At 45.7% G+C, this 24757-nt stretch overlaps 1 protein-coding gene across 1 annotated transcript in view; it reads left to right on the top strand.

Annotated features, from left to right (window-relative positions):
- SHISA6 (shisa family member 6) overlaps positions 1 to 4355 on the top strand; it is a 280377-nt gene extending 276022 nt beyond the window's left edge. The window contains exon 6 of the mRNA XM_075720227.1: positions 3805 to 4355. Coding sequence (XP_075576342.1) covers positions 3805 to 4355 — 551 coding nt within the window. The remainder of the gene's footprint in view (positions 1 to 3804) is intronic.
- Positions 4356 to 24757: the final 20402 nt, after the last annotated feature.

The following is a 24757-nucleotide window of genomic DNA, read 5'->3' as shown; positions in this document are numbered from 1 at the left end:
GGAGGAACCTCTTTGATTGTAGTTTTATTTTGGGTAAAATTACAAATGTCAGTTTTCATATAAGCATCAATGGAAAGATAAGGGGTAGCAGTATCAGAGCCTCACTGTCCCAGTGAACTTGCTGGTGCAATGAGGATGAGATGAATCAGTCTGGATGTTTTCAGGTCCTGGAGGCATTTTGATTTTAGCAAACTGTGCAACCAGATGTCCACAGTTCCTACACCCACCCACTGGGTGAAGCACCTGGTGCCTCCAATCTCAAAAGCCTGGAGCTGTATTCGTTTCATTGCTTTCCCAGGGTGCAGAAATGCTGTGGGTACAGAGCTGTGCTGAGCTTCTCCCTCGACGCAAAGGAACACATGTGATATAGCATGCTCAGCCTCTCATCAAGCTAAGTTCTCCATGACTGGTTCAGCAACACTCATGAACTGACATCACCTTTCAGAGGCAACAGCTTGTTAAATGTCTGTCTGGTGCCTGCTTAAACCAGCATGCTGTTCATGGGAAACTGTTATTTTGGCTTTGATTCCTTTGAGATGGAGATGTTTGTCTACACCTGAAAATGTTCCTGGAATAGCTGTGCCAACGTCTAAACGTGTCTCTCAGTATCATGAGAGGAAACAGCATGTGCAAGCTTAGAAACACCTTTGAAATGAAATCAGTTCCCTGAATGGTTTAGCCACTGCCAGCAAAAGGCCATGCAGACTTCTACACTGTTTACAGAGATGGAATAGGGAAGGAAAGGATGTTTTTAATGCTCCTAATTAGCAAAACTTTTGAAGTGTAGAGCATGCTACTTTTTTTATCCAAATTATAAAGGAACAACTTCAAACCACTTTCAATCAGCTGATTCTGCCTCCTTACTAGCAGACTCAGACCACCACAAACCTCACATAAGCTGGTTTAGCTCCTGCTGGCAATTACCACAGCCAGGTGTAAGCATCCAAGCATATCTCCATTTGGGATGTTCTTTGCTTTAATTACATCTATTTAGAGTCACCTGGGCATATCCAGTGGAACTTCTCTCACCCAGAACAGAGGCCAAGTGCCAGAGTGCTAACAGCTTAGGTCCTATTCTGCACCCAGACTCAAACATCACTATCAAGCCTGCGCACACTAAGTGTGTGCAAGTCTATCTATGGCCACTTTATAGAATAAAAAAGTCTAAAATTACTCTGGCCATATGGAATTTCCTCAGTCCTTCTCAGGCTTCCTAGAAGGTGATTTTAAAGACGCAAGGGTTTGAGGCCAGGGGAGCTGCTGTCTGACATTTGCAAGGAGATACTCTTCCAAGAAGGTTTTGATTTAAAAAAAAAAAAAAAAAAAAAAGACTAATTCCTACAATGCATACTCTGGAGAGCAAATCCCATCGGCTGTAAGCATGCCAGTAGGGGAGAGCTCTAGGCAATCCTCATGCCTTGGTAGTGTGCAGGGTTGAGAAAAAGTTGGCAACAACAGCGGTGCCAACAGGCCATGCGTTTCAGCACACATTCCCAGCTTGTACTTTTGGATGCTGAGACAGGGGGATCAACAATCCTCCCCACAGATCCTCTGGGTTATGTGGACTGTTTGCAGGACCATGAGGAGCAGGGTCCAGGGGGCACTGAAGAGAGTGCTAAATGTGTGGGAGAGGACATGAGGAAAATAGTGAGTGAGCTCATCCAGCACATGATGCTTACAGTACTCCAGGATTTGGCTGAAAACCTTAAGGCATCCATGTGTAACTGTTGTCTTGTAAGCAAACTTCCAGGATGTTGTCAGTACCAACCATATATCATAAGGCATTGACATTTCCTCTGAAAGCATTCTGCCTCATGGGACAGCCAGCCAATTGTCTTCACTTCTCACCCAGTGTGGCACATAAAACCTATTTATGGCTACATCAGAGGAAATAGGAAATTTCCACACCTATTTAACTGCTAGGTCTGTTGAATGCCTACAGAGACTCTAAGCATCAAAAGCAGGACCATCTACCTCACCCTCCTCATGACTGCCCAGACTGTCCTGCAGCAGAGATTTTCTTTTTTTAATCACTCAAACATCCTCAGAAACTCCATGCATGTGAAATTTTCCTCTTCCACCACCTGATACTTTCCCATCTTACATCACCTACTACTGAACGAAATACTGGAGCTGAGAAAATCAGTGGGGTTCCTCCTTATTATCATATATCTTTATCATACTTGTCTTCTAAGTAAAAGACTTTCCAAAGGACTTTTATGATAGGTCCCAGAAGCTGGCCAGGATGTACAGGAGATGATGTTTTTGCCCACCAACACTTGGCTCCGCACTGGTAGGGAAAGTACTTATTGGGTCATGTGTGTGTGTTCCCAGCTCTGCAGTCTCTATGCCAAGCTGTTCCCATAAGGCTACTTTGCAAGAGACCTTGTTTCCTCTGTAAGGTGGAGAACTTTGCTTTACCTTTGCATGAAGAATCCCCTTCCTGCACATCAGTGGGTGTTGTGCTGTCTTCTCCACGGAGAGGATGGCTGCCTGCCAGGTGTCTGTGATGAGTTTCACTCTGGGGTCTTCTGAAGTCACCGATGAGCCAGAAAGGATGGGAGATGCTTTTGGACACATCAAGAAAACATCTCAGACAAAGAAATGAGGAGCAAGGCTCCTACAGATGATCATTAAACATGCCTTGATCCCCTGACCCATGGAGGCCAGCATTGTGCTCTTCCACTTACAACAGTATACTTCTGGTAAGGGACTGCTGTTCCATGCTTTACACCTCTGCAGCTACAGGTGCATCATGACAGTTCACAAGCTGCACCAGGCTTGAAGCCCAAGGTCTTCTAATCCTCCTTCCAGGTAGATAATCCCAGTACCCCAATTTAAGGCATATGAACATCAAAGGGGTTTTCCAGAAAGTTTTTGTGTTTCTATTGGTTTGGTTTTTTTTTTTTTTTTTTTTTAATCTGAAATAATTGTGGAGTTGCTTCTTCAAATTACAAGTTGGTTGAATCAGATCATTCCAGCTGCTATAGGATTAAAATGATATATCATGGTACATCTCAGCAGCCAACAGCCTCTCTGAGTCTGAGGCATTTGTCTGAAAGCCAAAAAGGGAAGGGTGGATATATGTGGGTGCATGCTGAGTTCCTGTGCAACAAAAAGATAATTTAGAACACAGAAGCAGCAAACTGAGAAAGAAATGTTCTAAGGGATAAATTCTATGATAGCAACCAAGGGGTCTGAAATGGAAAATGAAACCTTAGGCAGGTGATTCAGGGTCTCGGAGAGAGCATCCCATACCCATCAAACCTGCTTTGTGATCACATTTACAAATATTCAAAAATAGTAGTTAAAAATGTGATGAGAGCACTCAAGGATCCCAGAGCACATCCACATCTGAGGCCAGAAATGAGGTATGAGTTTCTTCAAATGGAGAACTTGCCTGCCTCAGCTTACCTTCCCTGCATTTTCTTTATAAGTGTATTGTGAAGGTGACATTTGATATTTTCTCCATAAATCGCCATTCCTGTAAATCATGTGATACCATGGTCTGGACTCGACAGCACATGGAGTCTGCTGTGCCATGGTACAAGAAGATACCTGTCTGCATGCAATTATAACTCTCTGTCTGCCGTAAGCCCATGGCAACACAACACACACAGGGCTGGCATGTCTCTGACAGGCAGCAACCTGACGTGTATGTCCATGCCCAGGTCCAGCTGCTGGTAGATGGTCCCTTGGATCTCACCAGGAGGTTGCTCCAAGGCTGTGTGCTGTACACAGCCTCTTTTCACCCCATGGTACAACACTCTGATGTTTCTAACTGTTGCCTTTCCTTTCCCACAGCTGACAAAGAGGCTGATGAATACTACATGAGGAGGAGACACCTGCCTGACCTGGCAGCCCGCGGCACGCTCCCTATCAATGTCATCAAAATGTCTCAACAGACCAACCACAGGGACAGGCCTCGCCGTCCCATCAGGGCCATGTCGCAGGACAGAGTGCTGTCTCCTGAGAGGATCATGCCTGAGGAGTTTAGCATGTCCTATGAACGGATCCTCTCAGATGAGCAGCTTTTGTCTGCAGAGCGCCTCCACTCCCAAGACCCCCTGCTCTCCCCGGAGCGGTCAGGGTACCCCGAGCAGTCTATGTCACGGGCATTGTCACACACAGATGTCTTTGTATCAACACCCATCTTGGATCGCTACAGGATGACGAAAATGCACTCCCATCCTAGTGCCTCAAATAACTTGTACAATACCTTAGGTATGAACCCAACCTCTGCCAAGCGCCAAGCATTTGCCTCCCGAAGGCACAACACGGTAGAACAACTGCATTATATTCCAGGACACCACCATCACTACCGCACAGCGAGCAAAACAGAGGTGACTGTTTGATATGACCTCGTGCATTGTAGATACTCATTAAGGACTGGGGTGGCCACAGCACCCCATACTGTAGTGGCCTTATAGGCCAAGATAACCTCTAATAACTCAGTGTCTGAAAAGACTTCTCTGACAGTCCCATCCACGTTGTTGTTTTTAAAGCCACCAAGGGGCCACCATGATCAGTGACATAAGAAAAACCCAAGCAAGCAAGCAGACAATAGTGAGGGATAACAGAGGAAATTTCCTGATGTGTATCTGTTTCTGTCAAAGAAAGCCATAGTACTAGATGACTCCTTCCAAGGGCTCACCTGCATTATCTCATTGTTTTTATGAATTTAGGACTTTTCAGTTGCTACAAGTAGAAGCAGTCTCATGCAGAGCAAGACAGGGAGGAGGAAATGCAGCACCCCATCCTGGCAGGAAGGGGCCCTGTTCTAGTTCCTCATGCAAGCCTTCATGTTTGGCCTTCCTGTAGCAAGTAGGTAAGGTTCTGGCTGCTGGGGATCACCTCCAGGCTGCTCAATATCAGCCGGCACCCATACATCTGTTATTCCTCACCCTTGGAGCGAATTCAAGGGCAGAATTTCCTAGGGGACTGGCAGATCTAGGGACAAGAATAGACTGGCTGAGAAATAAAGTTTTAGTTTATATTAAATATACTCATAAGATAAAAATATACTAGTGCCTACAAATCGCCTGCTCTCTCAGTGTAGGAAGTAGTGGGGTTGATGTGTTCAATAAGCACAAATATGCTGAAATGCTTGTTAGACCCTTTTCTCCACTCATTCTAGTATCTTGGTGTCTCCAACATGTAAATAGGAAGGAGGAATAGGGTTTCTCTTTCTCCAGTTTCTTGCCACTGCTGAACCTAAAGCACCAGAGTTCATTCAGCTTCGCACTGCTGACCTTTGCTGGGGGAAGTCCTGACTCCACTGAGATCCCTGCAAGGCAAGGCTACTGCACATTTCACCAAGCCTGGATTTCTCCTGAGAAGTTTATTTTCTACTGGCCCAGTTCCCCTGTTTCTGAACATATTTTCTCCTCTCAGTTACAACCTAGGGCTCCATATGTAGCAAATCTTTTTCTAGCCCTTAGCAGAAGCACAAAGCTAAGGGTGTCTGTCTACCAAAATGTAGGTTGGTAATTTTCTGTGATTTTATCTCCATGTAATGGCCCCCCAAGAAAAACTTCTAAATTCCAGTTCCATTGAGTACAATCCTAACCATGAAGACAGTTACATTTCATGCATATAAATTATATATCCAGCATACTTATAATAAATGGGCATGTTGTATTTCTGATATAATGGTAATTAGACACTGTATATTTGTAAAATCTTTAAAACGTAGACTTGTGGGTCCAGAATTTGTGAGAGTTTTATCTTTGGCTTTCTAGCCAGATTGGGCTTTGCTTTGCTTTTGTTGGTTTTGGTTTCATTCTGGGTTTTTTTCCTTGTGTTTGTGTTCCTATCAAATTTTGTAGAACTAACTCACACTAGAACATACTTCTGTGGCCAGGAAAGGGTCTCAGAGGTTCTGAAGGCCAACCAGACCCAGTGCTGTAACTGTTAGTGCTGGACACTTTCCAGAACTCACCACCCATGGTGTGCACTCAAAGCCTCACCACATGCACACAGCCATGCTGCCAATCTAAACGGCAGGCATGCTCCCTCCTCCAGGTGAAATGACGACAGACTTCTGGCTGTAAACACATTCCCATACAGTTCTTCTCTCTTCATGTCCTACATTCTTGCACTCAGTCTTTTCCTACATGGATCTTCACTAAACTTCATTTAAATTAGCTCTGCCATTCTCCCTTCCTGCAAATACCTCCCACCTCCTGGCCTTAATGATGTTCCCAGCTCAACGTGTCAGTCCTGTAGCATACAATGATTGTAGGTTGTTGTGATCTTGAGTCTCGTGTGGAGGCTTATGATGCAGAACCGTTTTTCTCTGGTGCAGGGTAGGCAGGAGGAGCACGCTGTCATGCCCCGGTGGGATTTAGAAGTAGGCCTCAGTGGGGTGGCCATGTGGCCTTTCTCTTTCCCAGACTGTCCTGGGGCTGCTGGTCTTAGTTCATGAGCTTTCTTCTGCCCTGCCTGATGGAGACTGTGTTCAGAAAGGACTCCATCTGTGAGAAGTACTGGGGTTTTTTTTGATGGAAACTGAGCTGAGAAGGAAGAGACTCTTATTTAGTCTCCACGGTTCAGATGATCATTACCATGCAGCCTTGGGCAAAATCATTCTGGGCAACAACCAGAATTGTCTATGGATCAGGGTGGCTGTTTATGGCTAGGGAGGGACAAGAGGGAAAAGGCTCACACCTCATCTCCTGACCCATTCCCTTGATGGACACTTCTCTCCCCTGACTACCTCCAAGGTCTTCAGCTCAGTCACTGGATATTTCTTCACGGAAGACAATCCCTGTGAAGATATGGCCCTTGCTGACCTTTCCACAGACCAAAGTTTGTGACTCTTGTGAAGAGAAAAGCAACACATATGGCTGATGTGAAGGCAGTCCCTGATGAGGTTCTGGGGCTCTTCCATTCTCTCTTGGCCCAAGCAAAGCCAGGATCTTCCCCTCTGCAAGTAGGGAGATGTGAACACTGTGGGAGAGGAGAGTCCACCCCAGAGTCTCCAGGAGTTGAGGTGGCGGAGCTGGAGGAGAGAGGTGACCATGTGAGGCCACGGGTAGGTGAACACTCCTCTCTTTCCTTTTCCATAGCTGTATGTCTCAAGCTCTAGTCTTTGTCTACATTTCATTTGTGATCTAAGAAGCTGCTGGACCAGATGCAAATATGGAGATTTGTCGCTCAAATAGCCTGTGCGGATGCTGTGCTCCAGGCCATTTGACCTCAGAGCCTTTTCTTATTGACTGACAAATATCGCAGGCCCCCTGCTAACTTGTCCTACCTGGACAATAACCCTCCAAAGAAAACCTAGCCCCATTTCTTTGTCTTTTCCACCTACTCAACTGTTTCAAGTAGGTGTGTCCCACAAGAACCATCAAAAAGCCTTTCTCGGCCAAATCTCTTCAGGGACTCTGCCACCACCACAGAAAATTTTCATCAGATTTCTTTGGGAAGGCACCATGATGTGGATGACCACAATTTGTTCCTGGGCACCGTGTGTTCCCATGGCTTCCTTTGTGTGCTGGAATGGGTTGGTAGCTAAAGCAGTGGCATTTCAGCAAGCACAGGTGTTCTTACGTAATTTTTTTTCCTTATTCCTCATTCTGAGAGTTTGTCACTGAAAGGAAACTTGATCCAGGACTGGGTGTCATGATCCACAGCTTGGTTCTCAGCATTTCGGTTCCCTGTGGTCAACATGTGGTGATAATGGTAACATTTTCCTGTTCCACAGAGGCATTATGAGGGTTCATACCATAATGTCTATGAAGTGCTTTGAGACCTCTTACAACAGACACTGTAGAACAGCAAAGCATTTTTATTAATATTGTTTGTCGCCATTGTCCTGCCACATCATGTCTGATGTGTTTCAATCCGGTGTCTGCCCAGAATGAGAGTCCTGGGGTGGGGGGATGCAGTTCCCCAGATTTCCCATTGCTCTCCTTCTGGTCAGGGTCCCTAGCAGGCAGCAGCTCTAAGGGATCCTGCCACCTGCACTTGGACCTTTCTGCTTTCTTCTCCTCATGTCTGGGTCACCATAACATTCTGCACTCAGGAGAAAAGCAGAAAGCAGTCACATTCCTCTGTAGAGTAAAATATAATCTGCCTTGACTAATCTAATATACTCTGAAGAATTGATCTGTCTTTTTCTCCAACCCACAAGTGGAAACACACATCTGTGGAGCATCCACTTCCCAGAGTGCATGTGCAGGGACTGAGGGAGGGTGATGTAGAAAAATGTATATTATTTCCTACAAACTGATAGTTATTTGCATTCCCCAAGCAGTAACACGTAATAGTGAGCTGCACTGGATTTTATACAACTCTCATTAATATAGATACATGTATGTATATGTATATACACAGAAACACATATATATACATACATACTGTAAAATACAATCATTAAGTTCTGATGATACCAATCTAAACTTCCAAATTATATTGAATCACTCTTTGAAATATGGAAAACTATTTTTAATGAACAACACAGATCACCACATGTAATGGAAACTTTGTCATAAAAGTCTTCTAATGCCAATGAATCATGTTTTACAGAAAAATGAAATATTTTTCAATGTTTTAATGTTCCTTCTATAAATGATGATCTGTTACTTGGGGATAGGGGTGGGTGGGTGGGAAGAAACAGGGACAGCTATCTGGGAGTAAACCCTCCTTTCCTGGCCTAGATTTAATTTCTGTCTACTGTTCTGCTAGCCTGGCTGGCTGCAAAGTTGGTCTCATGAACATGGGCTTCCCACATGCGTATTTCTGTTCTTGTGTCTATCAGAAGCATTCCCACCAAGAATCTGCAAGAGCCTGGCATCAAGTTTTTGTAAGAGATGGGTAGTTCCTGGTAGCTGGGAAGATGTCTTCATCTTCTTCCACCACAACAAACAAAATCATCATGAAACAGGGTAATTTTAATTGTATTTGGGGTAAGTGTTCTAATTTGTGATCAATTTGCCATCTTCAGTTCATGTGATGGAGAAATAGCTTGTCTTAGTTTTGTTTCAGATTTAGTGCTTTATCTGGAAGGAGGGACTCTGCTGAGATATATTTAATACATACAGATTCCATGTTCAAGTATATTTCAGACAAGTGAAAAGTTAGTAGGGGAAATATGTGAGAAAGGGGCTTAAATATTTTCATAAAAAGTGTTGTTAGCAATAAACCTGCGTTGGGGCTGCTTCTTAGAGAACAGCCACTTATGTGTTGTATGTCCATAAGTGGATGGTAGAAGGTATCGTTCCCAGCCTCTATTAGCTGGTTCATGGCTGTCAAGGGGGTGCCCTCACCGAGCCCAAAACCCAGCTGGGAAAACCAACCTATGCTTCACCCGCTGGCAGCCTGGGGCAAGGGGACAGTTGGACAATCCCATTCAAGCACATTAGTGTAAATCTGAAAGCGATCACTGCTCCCAGCAGCAAGCGAAGCAGCGTCCTGTGTCTCTGCCATGATCACACAATGTCCAGGAGGTCTCCATCCCCACCATCTCCACTGCAGGGAGACGTGCGTCATGCCACCCTGAGCCTCTGCCCATGTGCTTTGTAATGGCTCCTGACCTTCTGTCTGCAAACCTGTTAGACATTTTGTAGCAAGAATTTCTTGGCTCTGAGAAAGACACTTCTTACTGTAATATTTTTAGTTTGGGGAACAATATTTCCTAAGAGGGATTAAGTGGATATTTTTGTGCTTTAGCCCAGTTTATGGATTCCATGTTTATTATACAGTAGTACTGAAGAGGAAGTACATTTGTATCTGTAACTTTGCACAGACTCTTGGTTAACCATTAAACAAGCTTCAAGATGAGCAGTATTTGACTGTTTTTCTCTGTATTATTCTTGTTGTTATACTTACCTGTAAAAGCACATTCTGTACGTACTGTAAACGAAAATATTATCAGTTTAGTAAAATTTAGAGTCTTCAGGATTTTTCCACTTTTGTCAGTAACAAATATTTATGGATTAAAAAATAAAGGCAATTTCAACATTGTTTCTTTTTTGATATCTACTGGGGACAAAAAAACCCCAATTTTCTTGGCAGCCTTCCCAATCTTTGTAACCAGCGTTTGAAAGGTAGATATCTATATTTCTGTGTGTAGTTAAACAGCATCTATTAAAATGAATGCTACAAGGTCTGGAAGAGTTATTATTTTTACATACTTATTTACTGCATTTCATCATCATGCCAGAAAATAGCAGGGTGAGAAGCGAGACATTACTATTTGCTGTAAAATTTTGTCATGCAAGCCTATAAGATTTTATTTTAAAGTTGCCATCTTTAATTTTGCATTCATAAGCCATGATTCATTCTCCATCTAGAAAGCCTTGAATTGCAAAGTCAGAACTTGTGAAATGTCCCATAGTGCTGGAGGCTTCAACAGGGCCTTTGTTTTTGCTGTTGGCAATACTGCATACACAAGAGTTTCCCCTTCTTCTTCTGAGATGTGAGAAGTGCCAAGCAGGCCAGAATGTGTTCCTCACTAAACAGCCCCCACTACTGCCACGGAGGGTGAAACTGCATTTTCATTTCTACCTGCTCTGAGTCTGGGATTACTTACCACTACGTCTAGCTGGGAAATATGGCAGGGTTTTTCTCTTGTTTTTTGTGGAGCAAATGCAAATTTGGTATCTCCATTTTCATATTAATTTGCCTTTGGCATTATGCAAATTTGCTTACATTAAAAATGTGGTAGCTGGCAATTGGGAAGGATTGCTGGAAATAAAAATTGTTGAGGCATCAGCACCATTTCACAGCACAGCACTGGGAGTGGACAAAGGAGGGCAGGCACTGCAAGTGGTGATTTCCTCCTAGCATGGAGCTGCTGGCAGACCGTCCCTGTACTGCAGGGCTTTGGGAAAAGCTCTCCTCATCCAGTTGTGCCATGTCTCTGCCCCTGTCCCTTCTCTGCCACCTTGCAGCTCTGGCACTGAGCTTCAGAGGAGTACTGCTGAGATAACATCACAGGGCTAATGCCCCAGGGATCCTTCCCCACTGCTGCCTTCACTGCTATCCTGTGGTGCAGAGGTTATCACATCACCATCACTCACCCACCAAGTCCCAAGCTCTCCTCTTCAGTCTTTCCTCAGGCATAGCTTTCTGTTTCTTTCCTGCTCAGCTTAAATAGATTAAACAAACTTGGAGGAGTAACACCCACTAGCACCAAGAGAAGACAATCATCTTCCAGGGTAGGTCCAGTGGGAAGACAAGGCCTTTTTGTAGCCCTTTGGCCAGATTAGTGCTTGGGGTTTCCTATCTCCATAAGAGCAGAGCTTGGAGTCAGCAAGGCATAATCAGCACTTCCTCAGAAACACATGAACCCAGCAGAGTTAATTAAAATGCATTTTTAAGGAAGAAGTTTCATTTTGCCTGGTAGTTCTATTCATAATTACCCAATCCTTTATAGCACTAGTAAGTGGGGAGGGAGCAATGTGGAATTAATTAATTTCTCCACTTCCCATAAAATGTATTGAAGAGAACAGCAGGATTTATGGTGTTGAGAGCCAATGATGACTGAGATGAAGCTGGAGCCAGTTCTTACCTCAAAGGACAATAAATCCCACCACTTCCAATTCCTGTAATAATTGATTTTGGTACTTTGGTGAAGAGCTTATGCTCTGCTAGCCAGCCTTCATTCAAGTCGTCTTCACTGGCCCCACTAAGTGATCTCTTCAGGATCTCTGGTGGTGGCCCAGAGGGGTGTCTCCAGTGGCCTGGGCAGCCTGGCACCACTCCAGATGAGGTCCCTGCCAGCAGGTCCCTGCAAGGCAGGGTATGACTTCACATGTGTGACTAGAGGGACGCTTTGGTGGATGTCATGGAAGAGAGTGAGCACGTGGCTCACCCCAGCGCAGGGTATCACAGCTGGTGCCCTGTTCCTGGGTAATGCAGCAGCAATCTTCCCCAGGCTGCACAGCAGGAGGCAGTGGTCCCTGCCCTCTGCTGGCACCCACGTAGCCAGAGCATGGCACAATTCATTACCACACTGTCTGGGGGAAGGTGTGGTGATGAAGGCCCCACCTCACCTCTCTGGGGAATGGTGCGTGGTGCAGAACTGTTCTGGCAGACCTGCCTGGTGGGACAAAGGGGCAGGCTGAGCTGGTGGCCGTGACCCAGCAGATATCTTCACTGAGGACCTAGGGGCAACAGAGCACAGAAAGGGCAAGACCAGCTGTGGGCAGGGGCTCTGTTAAACGAAAGACTTTTACCTGGAAGGACTTGGGGATGGCCATGATGGTATGGGTGTGGGGTCACCTCAGAAACAATAGGGTTGGATTTTGCCAGCTGTTTCTTTTCCTTGATGGAGACAGCTTGGTCACAGGTCACTCCTACATCAGGGTCCTGGTATCACCGCCTCACACCAGTGTTGGCACAGAGCAGAGCCAGAGCTGCAGGGAAGCAAAAAATTCAATTAGAAAAGCAGCAATCCCTCTGTCTGGGAAGGCTAAGATCCTCACATGTGAAAAAAGACAGGACTGCGTCCTTTCCTTGAAAGGCAAAATCCAGAAACACTGCTGGGAGATCCCTAGGATGCTATTGAAGTCTGAAGGAGGACAGAAGTCCAAGTGGGAGGGGTGGCCACTCCATCGATCACATCTTCCCAGCAGCTCTCCCACTGTCCTGGGGTTCCAGCACAACATATGGGAATGTTTCCCGAACCTGAGGATTATCACTGCTCCCAGTTGCCTTGGAAAGATGTTGAAAAATGATGAAGAATTAACGGACTGCAGGATAATTAACACCTGTCAGCATGGGTTTAAGAAAAGCAGATCTTGTCAAACAATCTTGAATTAACTCTCTAATGTTCTTACAATGTGGACTGTCAAGGATGATGTGTAGATGCAATACATTTAGCCTTTTCTACAGTACTGGATCATATGCTCCTTGACAATCTGATTAAGATTTTTATCACTGCACATCCTTGAGAAATCTGATGTTAAAGGAGTGCAGCAGAGGGGAGCTGGCAGATCTCAAAGAGTGGGTTTCAGTGGGTTTTACCCTCTGAAAAGCTGTTGCAAGTGGCATTTGGCGGAACTTAGCACAAGACCACACACTTTTCAACACTGAGCTCAGCAATCCAGAAATAAAGATGAAATTGTTGCTGCTAAAAGTTTCAGGAGACACAGAGAGTTTGGGATGCAAAGAGGGAAGTTCTGAGTCAAGGGTGGGCTGGGTCCTTTGAACAGAAAGTTCCATAATGCCACAAATGAAATCAGACCTGCAGGAACTGGAGCAGGGTTTCTGGGGTGGATATAGATGCCTTAGTGGAGAAAGAGTCCAACTCAGAACTGAGTTGAGTAAATGTTTTTCAGTGAAGTTTTCAAAAAGCTCAGTGTTTCAGTTCCTAATGAGAGGCTGAGAGCTGACTTGGTCACTAGGTATAAGCATTTTTAGGCGGTGAAAAGTGTAGGGTATTAAAGAGCTCTTTAACCCAGCATCAGAAGAACCAGCTGATGAAAGCTGAAGCCAGATAGAATATCACTGAAACAAACTATGAAGGAGAGACTAGATGGTCAATGTTTCTTGCTGTAATAAGTGCTATGTGGCTGCCAATGTTAAGTCTTAGTGGCACAGTAATTCTTTGAACAGGATATCACATTTCTCAGCTATTTTCATAGACAAAACCTGCAACTCTGTGAGCACTTCTGTGAGTTAAAGCTCACTTCAAACCTGGAATGTTTTCTGCCCAAGAAGGAGGGATCTGTTTCCACATTTCCCCTCAGGCAGTAACACACTTAAAGGAATTTAATAATTAATGGAGCTTTGCAAGAGCCTTCAGGAGCATTACCGAGGGGAGACCTTATCGCTCTCTACAACTACCTGAAAGGAGGTTGTAGTGAGGTGGGTGTTGGGCTCTTCTCCCAAGTAACAAGTGATAGGACAAGAGGAAATGGGCTAAAGCTGTGGCAGGGGAGGTTTACATTGGATATTAGGAAAAATTTCTTCACGGAAATGGTAGTCAAGCATTGGAACAGGCTGCCCAGAGAGGTGGTGGAGTCACCAGCATAGATGAGGCTGTATAAAGGTAAGTTTATCTCCAGACACCCAGATGAAGAGCCTGTGTTATCCTCATTGTACAGAAAAAGAATTGAGGTTTAGGAAGGCAAGAGTAAATGTGTTGGTGCATTCTGAGGGCTGGGTTTATAAAAGGAACTGATTTTTGGAAGATTTACCATCATACAGCACCTTTGGGGCTTAAAGAAAAAGCCTCAGCTACAGCTATGAATCTGGGGTATTCCTGCAAATCAGGTGTCATCTTAACAAGAAAATGAGGCACACTACACTGGTTTTGGCAATGATTATCCAGGCAGCACATGGAGACACAGACACTGAACTTCCAGGCAGCATTCTGCCCATGACCCCAGGCAGTAGCTCTTCCCTGTTCCATGCCCATTTCTGAATTTGAGGTAGGGATCTACCGACAACAGTGTCCCTTCAGCACTCAGCCCTGGATCATCCCTAGAGAACATTTGGTTTGTGCAGTGAATGAGATGGGGCCATGAGAAAAGTTATCTGCAGTCATATAATGGATCCTTGGGTTGCACAGCGGCTTCTGCATTGGTATTTCCTAATTGTTTTAGAGCTGTGTGTAATCTTGTGGAATTCTTCAGTTTCATTCTTTTTAATAAACACTCAGTACAATACAATCCCAGCTTCATCTTCCAATCCTCCTCTATTTTTCTCATGCCAGTTCCCGGTTTAGATACTGATCAGCTCCCAATAACTTTGCCCAATTCATCCCAGTTCCTCTCCTGTCCCACTCTGACCACACTTTTCACCAGTTCCCTGCAAGCCAAGTTTTAGATGCTGCACATGGAAAGCAGACCTCTTCCTCTGCCTGTGGTGTGTAGGCTCAACAGTGGCTCCATGAAAGCACAGGACAGATAGGAAACCTCCACTCATTTCTGGCTCCCTTGATCCATCCAACCCAGTGGGAGGAAGAGAGGGAAAGCAGATGGTGCTGGGTTGGCCCATGTGACAGGAGGCAGCAAGGGCAGGCTGGGCAACAGCAAGCCATAATTATTATATTAAGGCTTATAAAGTCACCTGAATGTGGGTGAATTTTCGTAAGGATAGAAAATCTGTGGCTCTGGGGCTGTTATTTGACCAAACCTCCTGTCCTGTCCCCACTAGCTCCCACCCCCAAAATTCACAATTCTGAACTTTTTGAAACAGCTTTTGGCCAGATTTTGTCCAGATTTTTTTCAGCTTGATGCAGAATCTTTCCTGAAAAATGTCACCCTGAGTAAAGTTTGGGAAAATTATAACCAGCTGGAAAGAGGGTTTCTCCATGCAGGATATATTGAGCAGCCAGACTCACATGTCTCCCACCACCCCCACCTGCCATGACAATACACACACATTTACACAAGAGTACTACGCAGACAAAGGAAGCATCAAAAGGAACCGAGGTAGCTTTAAATTCTGGGATATCTCTGCTATAAAACATAATCTAGTTAGTAACAAAACTCTCACATTACTTACCCAGAAGCTGTCCATCTATCAAGAAGCTATCGCTCTGTTCCAATTACTGTGCCATCAATTATGATATCTTCTGCAAGGAGCCTTCCTGTTTTACCAGCCACCTTTGATATGTGGCTGCTCTGCTCCATCTCTTTTGAAGCCCATCATAAATATTAAGATTAATTTAGGATTCTTTGGATCCTTGACTGTAATTCTCTAACAGGGAAAATCTCAGGCAGGAGGGCTGGTGCTAACCTGTTATGTTGTGCTCAGGTCTGACTTTGGGTCAGGGCTGAAGGCAAATTCATTCCTTGCTTCGCATGCCAGGATAACCAAGCACTTCAGGAAAAGACATATGCAGTTCTCACAAAGTTTTAACTGTGCCCTTTTTTTGTGTGTAGGGGGAGGTAGAAAAAGCAGTCCAAGCAGCAGGCTAACTAGAACAACTAGTTTGGCAGTGTATCCCCTTGTCTGGTCTGTGAATAAAGGTGCATGAAGCTTTATATCCCATATTGTGGTATGGGATAGGATACCAGTTTGGGAGAGAACTCCAACTGCTTTCTTATTTACAAGTCTTTATTTTAATATTTTGAGTAGTTTCTGGACCAATAAATATTCTCTTTACTTGGGTGAAGCTGTCCTTTAGACCAGCTGAAGATCAGAATGGGAATACCTCTGAAATACACCCATTGTATAAAAACTCTGCTCAGCTCATCCTCATACTCACCAGGAGGTTGGAAGTGCTGCAACCCCCCCAGTGCCTGTGGGGTTAATGAGAGGACACCATTCTGGACATGCAGAGTGACCAGTGAAATCTCCTCAAATACTCATCAGCAATTCTCCAGGAACCTCTAGGTAGTGGCTTTGAAAGCATTTGTCCAAAACCCTGTGCTTTTGGACAGACAGGACCACAAAGACTACAAACCTGTTTTAAGTCCTGCTGCAGAGCTACCCCAGTGATCTGCTCTCAGCAATGCCCATTTGACCTGAAGCAGCTACAGCTCTCACATCTTTCCCAGGCCACCTGCAGTCAGAGCTGTCAGCAGTGCCATGCCTTGATCCCCTTGCCCACATGGTGGGCTACCACATATGTGCTTCGTCTGCAGTGTCGCAGGGCATGGTCTCGAGGAAAGGAAAACAGACCCAACCATGTGCAGCAGTCATCTTGCATTCCATCTCCAAGTTCCTATCTCATCCTCAGCCAAGAGGAGAATTCACAGGTGGAAGTTTTGTCTTTGTGAGCAGAAAGGGGTCTCAATATTCCTTGCCAGACATTTGCCCTGACCTCTGATCTAAGTGAAAACTGTTTGCCCATACTGCTCTTCTGCAGACCCAGGTGACCCACAGAAACTTTTTCATTACACAAGTGCTAAGAAACACATGAAGGAGGAGAAAAATCTCAATGGAGGAAGTCTTAAAATGAAGGGGGACAAAATACCTGCTCATATGTGTGCAAGACCATTGATTTCTCTTGCCACAGAACAATGTCTCTGCAAGAAAGCCTGGGGTTGGCAGCCATTCCCCAAAACCTACTGTCCATCTGTGGAAACCACCATGAAGGTAACAGCTGCTGGCACAGGGTCCCAACTTGTCCCTCTGCTGTATGGCAGCCTGTGCTCACCCACTGCTGCAGCAGCTGGCAGCAGCCAACTCCAGTCGCTGGTGCTGCAAGCTAAAGGGGAACCTGTTCCCCTGAGGCGAGAAACTCAATGTCCCCATACCATGTCCCAGGTTGCTGTGTCAGATTAAGCTGTTGACTGACCTTTTTGTATATGCACAGTGGCCTTATCACAGTATTTATCAGGAACTGCCACTGAGCACATTGCTGTGTGGCACAGGCAGTTAGCTGGTTATCCAAGCTTTCTGTATGTAACTAGTGAGTCCAGAGTAATTGCTATGAGTGATAGCAGGAGAGTGTGTTAGTGCTCATTAGAGACAAATTGAGCTGCCTGCTGCGAGCAAAATAAAGAGGCATTTGCCTCAGTGGCTGTGTTTACACAGAACATCCCCCTGTCTATGGGATTGAAGAGCTGCTTTTACCTGAGTTTCCAAGGACTGGGTGGGTAAATGAGGTCTGCCTGGGAATGTTGAACAGGGATGGCGTGGTCTATCTGTTCTGCCTATGTTTGAGGGAGCTTGGCCTGGGGACATGCATAGCTGGCTTTAAATATAAAGAGAATCAGCCAACCTTGATGGAAAAGCTTTACCACCAGGGGAATCTGGCAGCTGGCTTGGACTTTGGTTTAATCTCCTCCACTAACTCAGACCCCTCAGACTGTTTACATTCTGGAATCAGTTTACTGCAGCTAGGTCACCCATCAGCTCTCTCTGTCCCTCCAGGCTGGGCTATTTTCCACAAAACACAGCCAACTCGGTACCACCTTCATTTGCAAGTGAGTTGGTAGAACAGCATCTCTTTGTTTCCTGTGGAGAGGGAGAGGAACCAAAGCATCTGTCACGACCTGAACTGGACTGTCCTGTCCAGAGAGGATCTTGGAGGTTCTGTGATTTCCTTGGGCTAAATTAAGGTGAAACGACAACAAACAATCAACTAAACACTTTATTGACAGTAAACACCAATGTGAACTTGGAAAACACCACAATATGCAGGGGATAAGGGAGACCCTCCCATTGAGTCACAAGGTTCAGAATGGACCCCCTTGCTTTCTAAACTCCTTTCCAGGGAAGAGTCTAGGTGCAGCTAGGTCTAATCTACCCTCAGACTTGGTCAATGGTTTATGTGAATAAGGAGGCAACCTGAACCAGGAAAGCACCACAATGAGCAACGTGGATTCTAATCCAAATACTTATAAAAGGAAAGAAAAAGGAAGGAAGAGGGGAGAGAGAGATATCACCACCCTTGGATCCCGCAATGTCGATAATGAACGTGGCAGTCCTGCGGTGGTGAGCGCACTGCTCCCAGAGTGCAAGGCCTCCGGTTGCACCAGCAGTGGGTGGGGAGAGGCTGGTCCAGAACAGGGGTGGCAGCAGCGTGAGGTCCACCGATGGTGGGGGTGCACCACATGGCTCCTCAAAGTTATGTCTTTTATAGGCCAGTCCCTGCCTCTAGTCTCGCCCCCTCTGAGGCTTGTTCCAGAATGTTCTCCATCTTCTGCGCAGGCACCACTGGCGGGGCGGGGGGGGGTGGGGGGTCGCAAGAATTCTTTTGGGTGGTTGTAAGCCCCTTCTTCAAATGAACTCTGAATAACCTTTGGTCATCAGAGGACCAAACTGTGAGTCCTCAGACAAGCCTCCCCAGTTCTGTGCCAACTCTGCACCAATAGCTTCCCACCTGTGGTGCTATGCAGACCCCAATTTACCACTATGGAGACCTTAGCTCGCCTCTTTGCAGACCTTAACTTGCCTCAGCACAATGTTTGAGGCATTAATTCTTTCAGTCCCTGACAGCATCTTAGGACCTGGCTGAGTTCAGCTGCTCGTTGGACTGACTGGATTCCTATCTCTGATCCCAGGTCAAGGCTGTTGCTGCAGCCATTGCAAGTCAGAGGCTGGACACAACTGTCTGGATTTGCTGTTTTCTGTGCTGCATGCTAGCAGTCTGTGCAGTCAGTCCCATCCCAGCACCACCACCAGAGACCGCAGAATTATTCTTGATACCTAAGTGACTTTGCTGCTGGGGATTCAAACCCCATCCACTGGAGCATCCTTCGCCTGCATCTTCTATTCTCTCACAGTAGCAGAGAACAGTTTTTAACCCAGGTGAGGCAGTAGGAGACATTTGCCTGTCAATCATGGGGCAATGCATACTGAACCAGAGGAAAGGGGCCAAGTGTTTCATGCATCTGCTGGCAGGGGGGTGCTGGCTGTAGATGTGTCTATAGAGACAGAGAGCTCGCTGGCTGGACTGCTAGTTCAGGAGCCCTGCAGGGTGCTAGTTGTATATGGGCTGGCTCTCTCCCCAAAGAGCTCTCACCACAGGGCCTCAGCTCATTCACTACAACCATTTGTCACCAGAAAAGTGTGTGCTCTCAGCGATGCCCCTGTCTCCATAAGGCACAGCTTTGTGCTGGTTCCATCACCAGTAAAGGGCTTATTTTGCCTTCCCACTGGGACAACTCAAGTTGTGAGTAACCTGCATCCATGTCCCTGTTCCTGGGCTCCTCTGTGACTTTGCCAGGAACAAATTCACTCAGAATATGATAGTCCACTCATATTTACTCGCTGCATTTGTGCATGAGAAATCCTCACACTTAAGGACCATTTCAGGACCATGGAGATCTGGGTGTCCCCTGGAGCCTGCAGCATGCTGGCTGGGACATGGGACCACTGGAGCAACCTTCAGGAGTAGCAATTGCTCATCTTCCAGGCATGCCAGGCTGTGTTGGACCTGTTGCCCCCCTTATTGGCCCAGCTGTGAGCACTGGGGGTGCTAATTCATTATTTTCACCTGTCCTTGTTACCGTTTGAAGATATTTTTCCAGGGCAACCTGGTAGCAGGTAATTGGACAGATCAAAGAGCTCAAGAAATGGATTTAGTCAAATGTTGGATTATATGATTAATCTGCCTTCTACATCACATCTTTTTCCCAAGGTAATCTCAAATTAGCACCTGTTGGAGAGCCTATTAGTCAATGTCTGGGCTCTGGTGCATTGGAATTCAAAGGTTTTCCATGTAAAATGAGACAATTTCTCATTGTCTCAGAAGCCAGCAGCCACCTTCTTGGTTTGTAATTAACAAAACCACTACATAGCTACAACACATAGCCACCACTTCCAGATGTGTCCCTCCAGCCTGAACATCCTGCCATGCTCTCCAAGACACGATGATTGCATCTTCCCATCAGCCACATGTGTGGTCCAGATAATGGTATCTCAGAGTAGGCATTGCCCTTACAGAAGGGCTGTGTTGAACAGAGTAGCCCTAAATCAAACAATAAAGGATTTCAGCATGGAGATGTAGGGCATACACAGACAATTGTGATGGTTGTGGGTATGGTCATATCACCCTGTGGAAGCTCAGGCTGTTAATGAACTTGTGCTAACACAGGCAGGACATGTTCCTAACCCCAGACCCATCTGGGCACAGCTGGATCAGGCACAGCTGAGGTCCTCCACAACTGAAGTGGATGGAGCCAGGTTTTTTGTCCTGGCTGATTTGTCCCAAGCTATGAATCAAATTTCCAGGAGCAATTCAAAGCCCAACTGCTATGAAGTTCTTTATAGAAGGAAGTTCATCATCCCATGTGGAAAGCCCTGGAGGGACATCACTAGCAGGTTGCAGAGCATGGCCTTCTCCATGTTCATGTGTATGGGGAGGTGGGACCCAGTGCTGAGAATGCCCCAGGAGACATTATATCACCTCAAGGGCATGCAGAGTGCAGGGATCATGTCCTGCTAGGCTCTTCAACACCACCACAGCTGAGCGGACTGATGACTCACACCTCAGGACAGGGTACAGGGAGCTGGACTGTTCTCCCAAAAGAAAAGAAAGGTCTCCAGGTCTGTGATCATGGGAGCTCCAGCATCCATGTGGGTGCATTTGGAGAAGGAGTTCTTTGATGGAGATGACTTCACGGCATGTACCCAGTCCTGGCTGTACAGAAAACAGAAAGAGCTCTAGATACAATTCCTTCATTTTCTCTAAATATGTCTATAGAGAACTTGGTCTTCCCTGATTCCTGCCAAGAAAACCTACTAAAAAACTTGCTGATCAGTTTTGGAAAGATTCAGTGGCATGTTTATCTCTATGTGAACAAAGCCTGCAAGAAAACAGCAGGACAGATGTACTGCAGGATCAGCTGTGAGTATCAAGGGCACGGTGATAACTAAAGTAGGACAAAACTATGGGAAAGCCACCTTCTTTCCTTCTTCCAACCTACACCCCTCCTACTCTGCTCTCCTTGCAGAGTCAGATGCAAATCCCAACTCAGGGAACATCCAATCAATGGAGTGGGAAAAAATAGGCTTAGGGAAGGATCACACACCCTGTCCCCTGTCCTCTCCTCCTAACTCCTGCCACTGTAGCACACCAGACACATTTGGTTTGAGATGAGAAGACCCTTTTAAGTTCACATACTGTGAAGAGGAGGTGATTTGGCATTGCGGCATTGCGGGGGTGGGGGGAGGGGGACGGTGTCTGTTGGGGGCTGGGCATCCTCCTGCAGAAACAATGACACTCTGCAGGGTAGTCTGCCAGTGGTGACTGCTCTGCTCCTCGCTCAGCTCCACTGGGAATGGCAGTCATGGCCTCGCGTGAGCTGTCAGATGCTCTGTTCTGCAAAACAGGGGGGTAACAGCAGACTGGAGCAAACCCAAAACAACTGTTTTTAAAGCTGATAAGCACAGGCAAGATCCAATTTACATCTCATACAAGTTTTTTTTTTTAGTTATGCTTCCCAGTGTTATTGCAGAGACGTCTGGCATGGCTTTGCAGCTGATGCAGCTATGACCAAAGCTCATCCCAAAGGCACCAACATCGATTGACCTGGATTTAGGGGTCAGAGTAGCACATCAACTCAGTGTGACTCAGCAGCAAGAAAGCTAACACTGTTAGATGTACCAACAGAGGAGAGGGACCAGGGAAGGGAGGTGACTTTAACCTCTGGCCATGACTGTGCTGAGGCCGGCCACACACATTAGACTGATGATAAAAAGCGAGCAAGTGCAAAAAAGAGCCATAAAAATTATTTGAGGGTAAGAAAGGACACTTTGAAGTGAAGGTTTTAAAACCTTGATCTGTTTAGCTAATTGGGGAGACACTTGAAAGGCAATGTGCTCACAACATATAAGTAACTTGAAGTGGAAAAAATACCAAGTTCTGAAAGGCTCTTCAATAAACTGGGAAAGACAGTAACAGGACTAGTGTCTGTGAGCTGAAGCCAGGCATGTTCAGAATGGAAAAAAAAAGGTGCAGATCTTTACCAAGAATGATGATACAGGAATAAGCACCTACAGAACTAATGAACTCTTCCTCTCTTAATTATTTCAAGGTATCCTTTTTGGATAAGAGGTGTCCTTGGTCTTGGGATGTGTCCTTGGCCTGGTGTAGTTTCACCCATCACACTGCTCTGTGAAGTAGCCCTAACTACTAGCCTAGCCTGCAACCACAACTGGTCCCCACAGCATTGCCAGAGCATCCTCAGTTCCCCAATAGGCTTTGCAGAGACATGTTTATGCTTCAACTCTAGCTAACGCACTGCCTGTTCCAAGACTCTGTTCATGCATACACACATTTTCCTGACCGCTTTTTGCAAAGGGAGGTTAAAAGATGAGTTAATCTTCTGTGGAATCTAAAAGAACTGGGTAACCAAGTGTTTGTGCAACAATGACCTGGGGAAGCACCAAAATCCTCTTTAGGGCTATACACATGGTCTTCACCCACTTCCTGGCAACTCTGCATCCCCCAGAGTCTCTTTTGGTGAACAAGATCTTCTTTCTGGATCTGCTAGCTAGCACACATCTTGCTTTTTTCCAGTACAAATGGGTGTTTGGAAGATATCTCTGTGGACTGCCCTTTTTTTATTTGTCTTTCAGATCCATCTCCCTGAAATCCATATTGTTCTGCTACAGGTTTAACCAACAAAACAATTTTCCGGGAAGACTGAAAGCATTTGCTTGCTGGCTTGTTTGAAGATAGATAGGGGCAATAGACTGCCTCAGGCTGTTCTCCTCTGCCAGGGAAGAACTGGATGCATCTTGATTTCCCAGTACAACCTTTTTGGCTGCCATGATGTCTTAGAAATCATACATTATTAAAATAATTATAAATAATTATTATGTATATGTCATGTGTATAACACAATGGAGAGCTGGAAGGGTTTAGCATAGATCTGAGGATGGGGCCACAAGGAATGCTTGGAGGAACCCTCGCTACTTTTCACATTGTGATCAGCTCATCATAAGCCTATGGATGGATGAATGAGCACAGGTGGGTGATATGTCATGGCTAGAGGGGGGGAGGAAGGTCTCTCGATGTGTCTCTCTCAACAGCAGTCCCAGCCTATTCTTTAGACACAGGTTTACCCTTAAACAAGACAATCCACTGTGTGCACATGGAGACTGAGGGGGAAGAGATGGCCCCTGACAAAGCACTTCTTCACTCTCATCCTTTGTCAGTGTTAATACAGCTTTTTTATTGTTATCTGCATCAGCTCATACCAATTATTCTATTCTTCTGCCTATTGGCACTGCTCCCAGATGCAGAGGTCATCTGAAGTCAAGTATATCCCAGATGGCAATCAAATGTCTCATTAATTTGCAGAGATGCATCTTGTTCCTTTTCCCACACACCGTCATCTGTGCAGTGAGCCTGACACTTTGCTCCAGTTCTCAGTCACATACACCAGGTCCCTGTTTATCTTGTCCCCCCCAACCTGACCTGGGTTGACACCAGATGCTGTCATTGACTCAGCCCAGTTGTTTCTAAACTAAACAAGCCGGGGACAAATGACTCCTAAAAGCTAACAGAGAAGGAAGCCAGCCTGGCTGGTACAGACAAAGGGGCAGGATCAAAGACCTGTGGGCAGGCAAAGCAAACAACTGGGCTTTCTGAACACAAGGTGGTGCTGGCTTCCACTGTGATCTCCAAACAGAGCCACGATTGGTTCTAATTAGCTTTGGAAGCACCTTCCCTGAGGAGCCGGTTCACACTTTGGGCTAAAGCACTGGAGGCAGAGGACTGAGTGAAGTGCACACAGTCCAGGTGGGGATGGTTTCATCTCTGGAAATAGCCCTGCTATGACTTATCTCCAAAGACGGGGAGCGGAAGCAAAGGCAATTGCTCTACTTTCCTTATGCCTGCAGGGGCAGGGAGAGCTCAGCTCTGCACCACCAGGCATTACAGCTGGGTTATTAACTAAACACAATGTACTGTAATGTAGCCCCGGAAGCTACTGAGGGTCAGCACTCATGTATCCCTATCAAAAAATGAGCTGTTCCTAGGTAACTGCTGTGCTCTGAACAGAGTTTTTCCAACTCTGCCAGGTAGATGTGTTGCCAGTACTGATCAGATCCCCTTCCACTGTGAGAGCACACCAGGACCATGATCCCTGATGGAGTCCTTCGTCCTAGTATCTGTCAAGTAGCCATCCCCACCCCCTTGCTCCTCATTTCCTGAACTAAAATTTTATTAGCATATTATGCATTATGAAATGAAATCCCCCCCTGTGGACTAAGTCTATTATGTCTATGCAGTTACCTTGGTCAGCCCAACCTGTAATTGCATCGTTTGTTTGACAAGACCCATGTTCTATAAAGCCTCAAAGTCTGGCAATAATTATTTTACTGGCATTTAATTCAGCTTTAGAAGGATTCCATATGGCCTTTCATTCATGCTCTCTTCCTAAGCACATCATCT

This window comes from Pelecanus crispus, chromosome 12 (assembly GCF_030463565.1).
Source record: "Pelecanus crispus isolate bPelCri1 chromosome 12, bPelCri1.pri, whole genome shotgun sequence".
NCBI lineage: Eukaryota > Metazoa > Chordata > Aves > Pelecaniformes > Pelecanidae > Pelecanus > Pelecanus crispus.
Note: the sequence above shows the minus strand (reverse complement) of the source record. Positions and strands in the feature narration are given on the sequence as shown.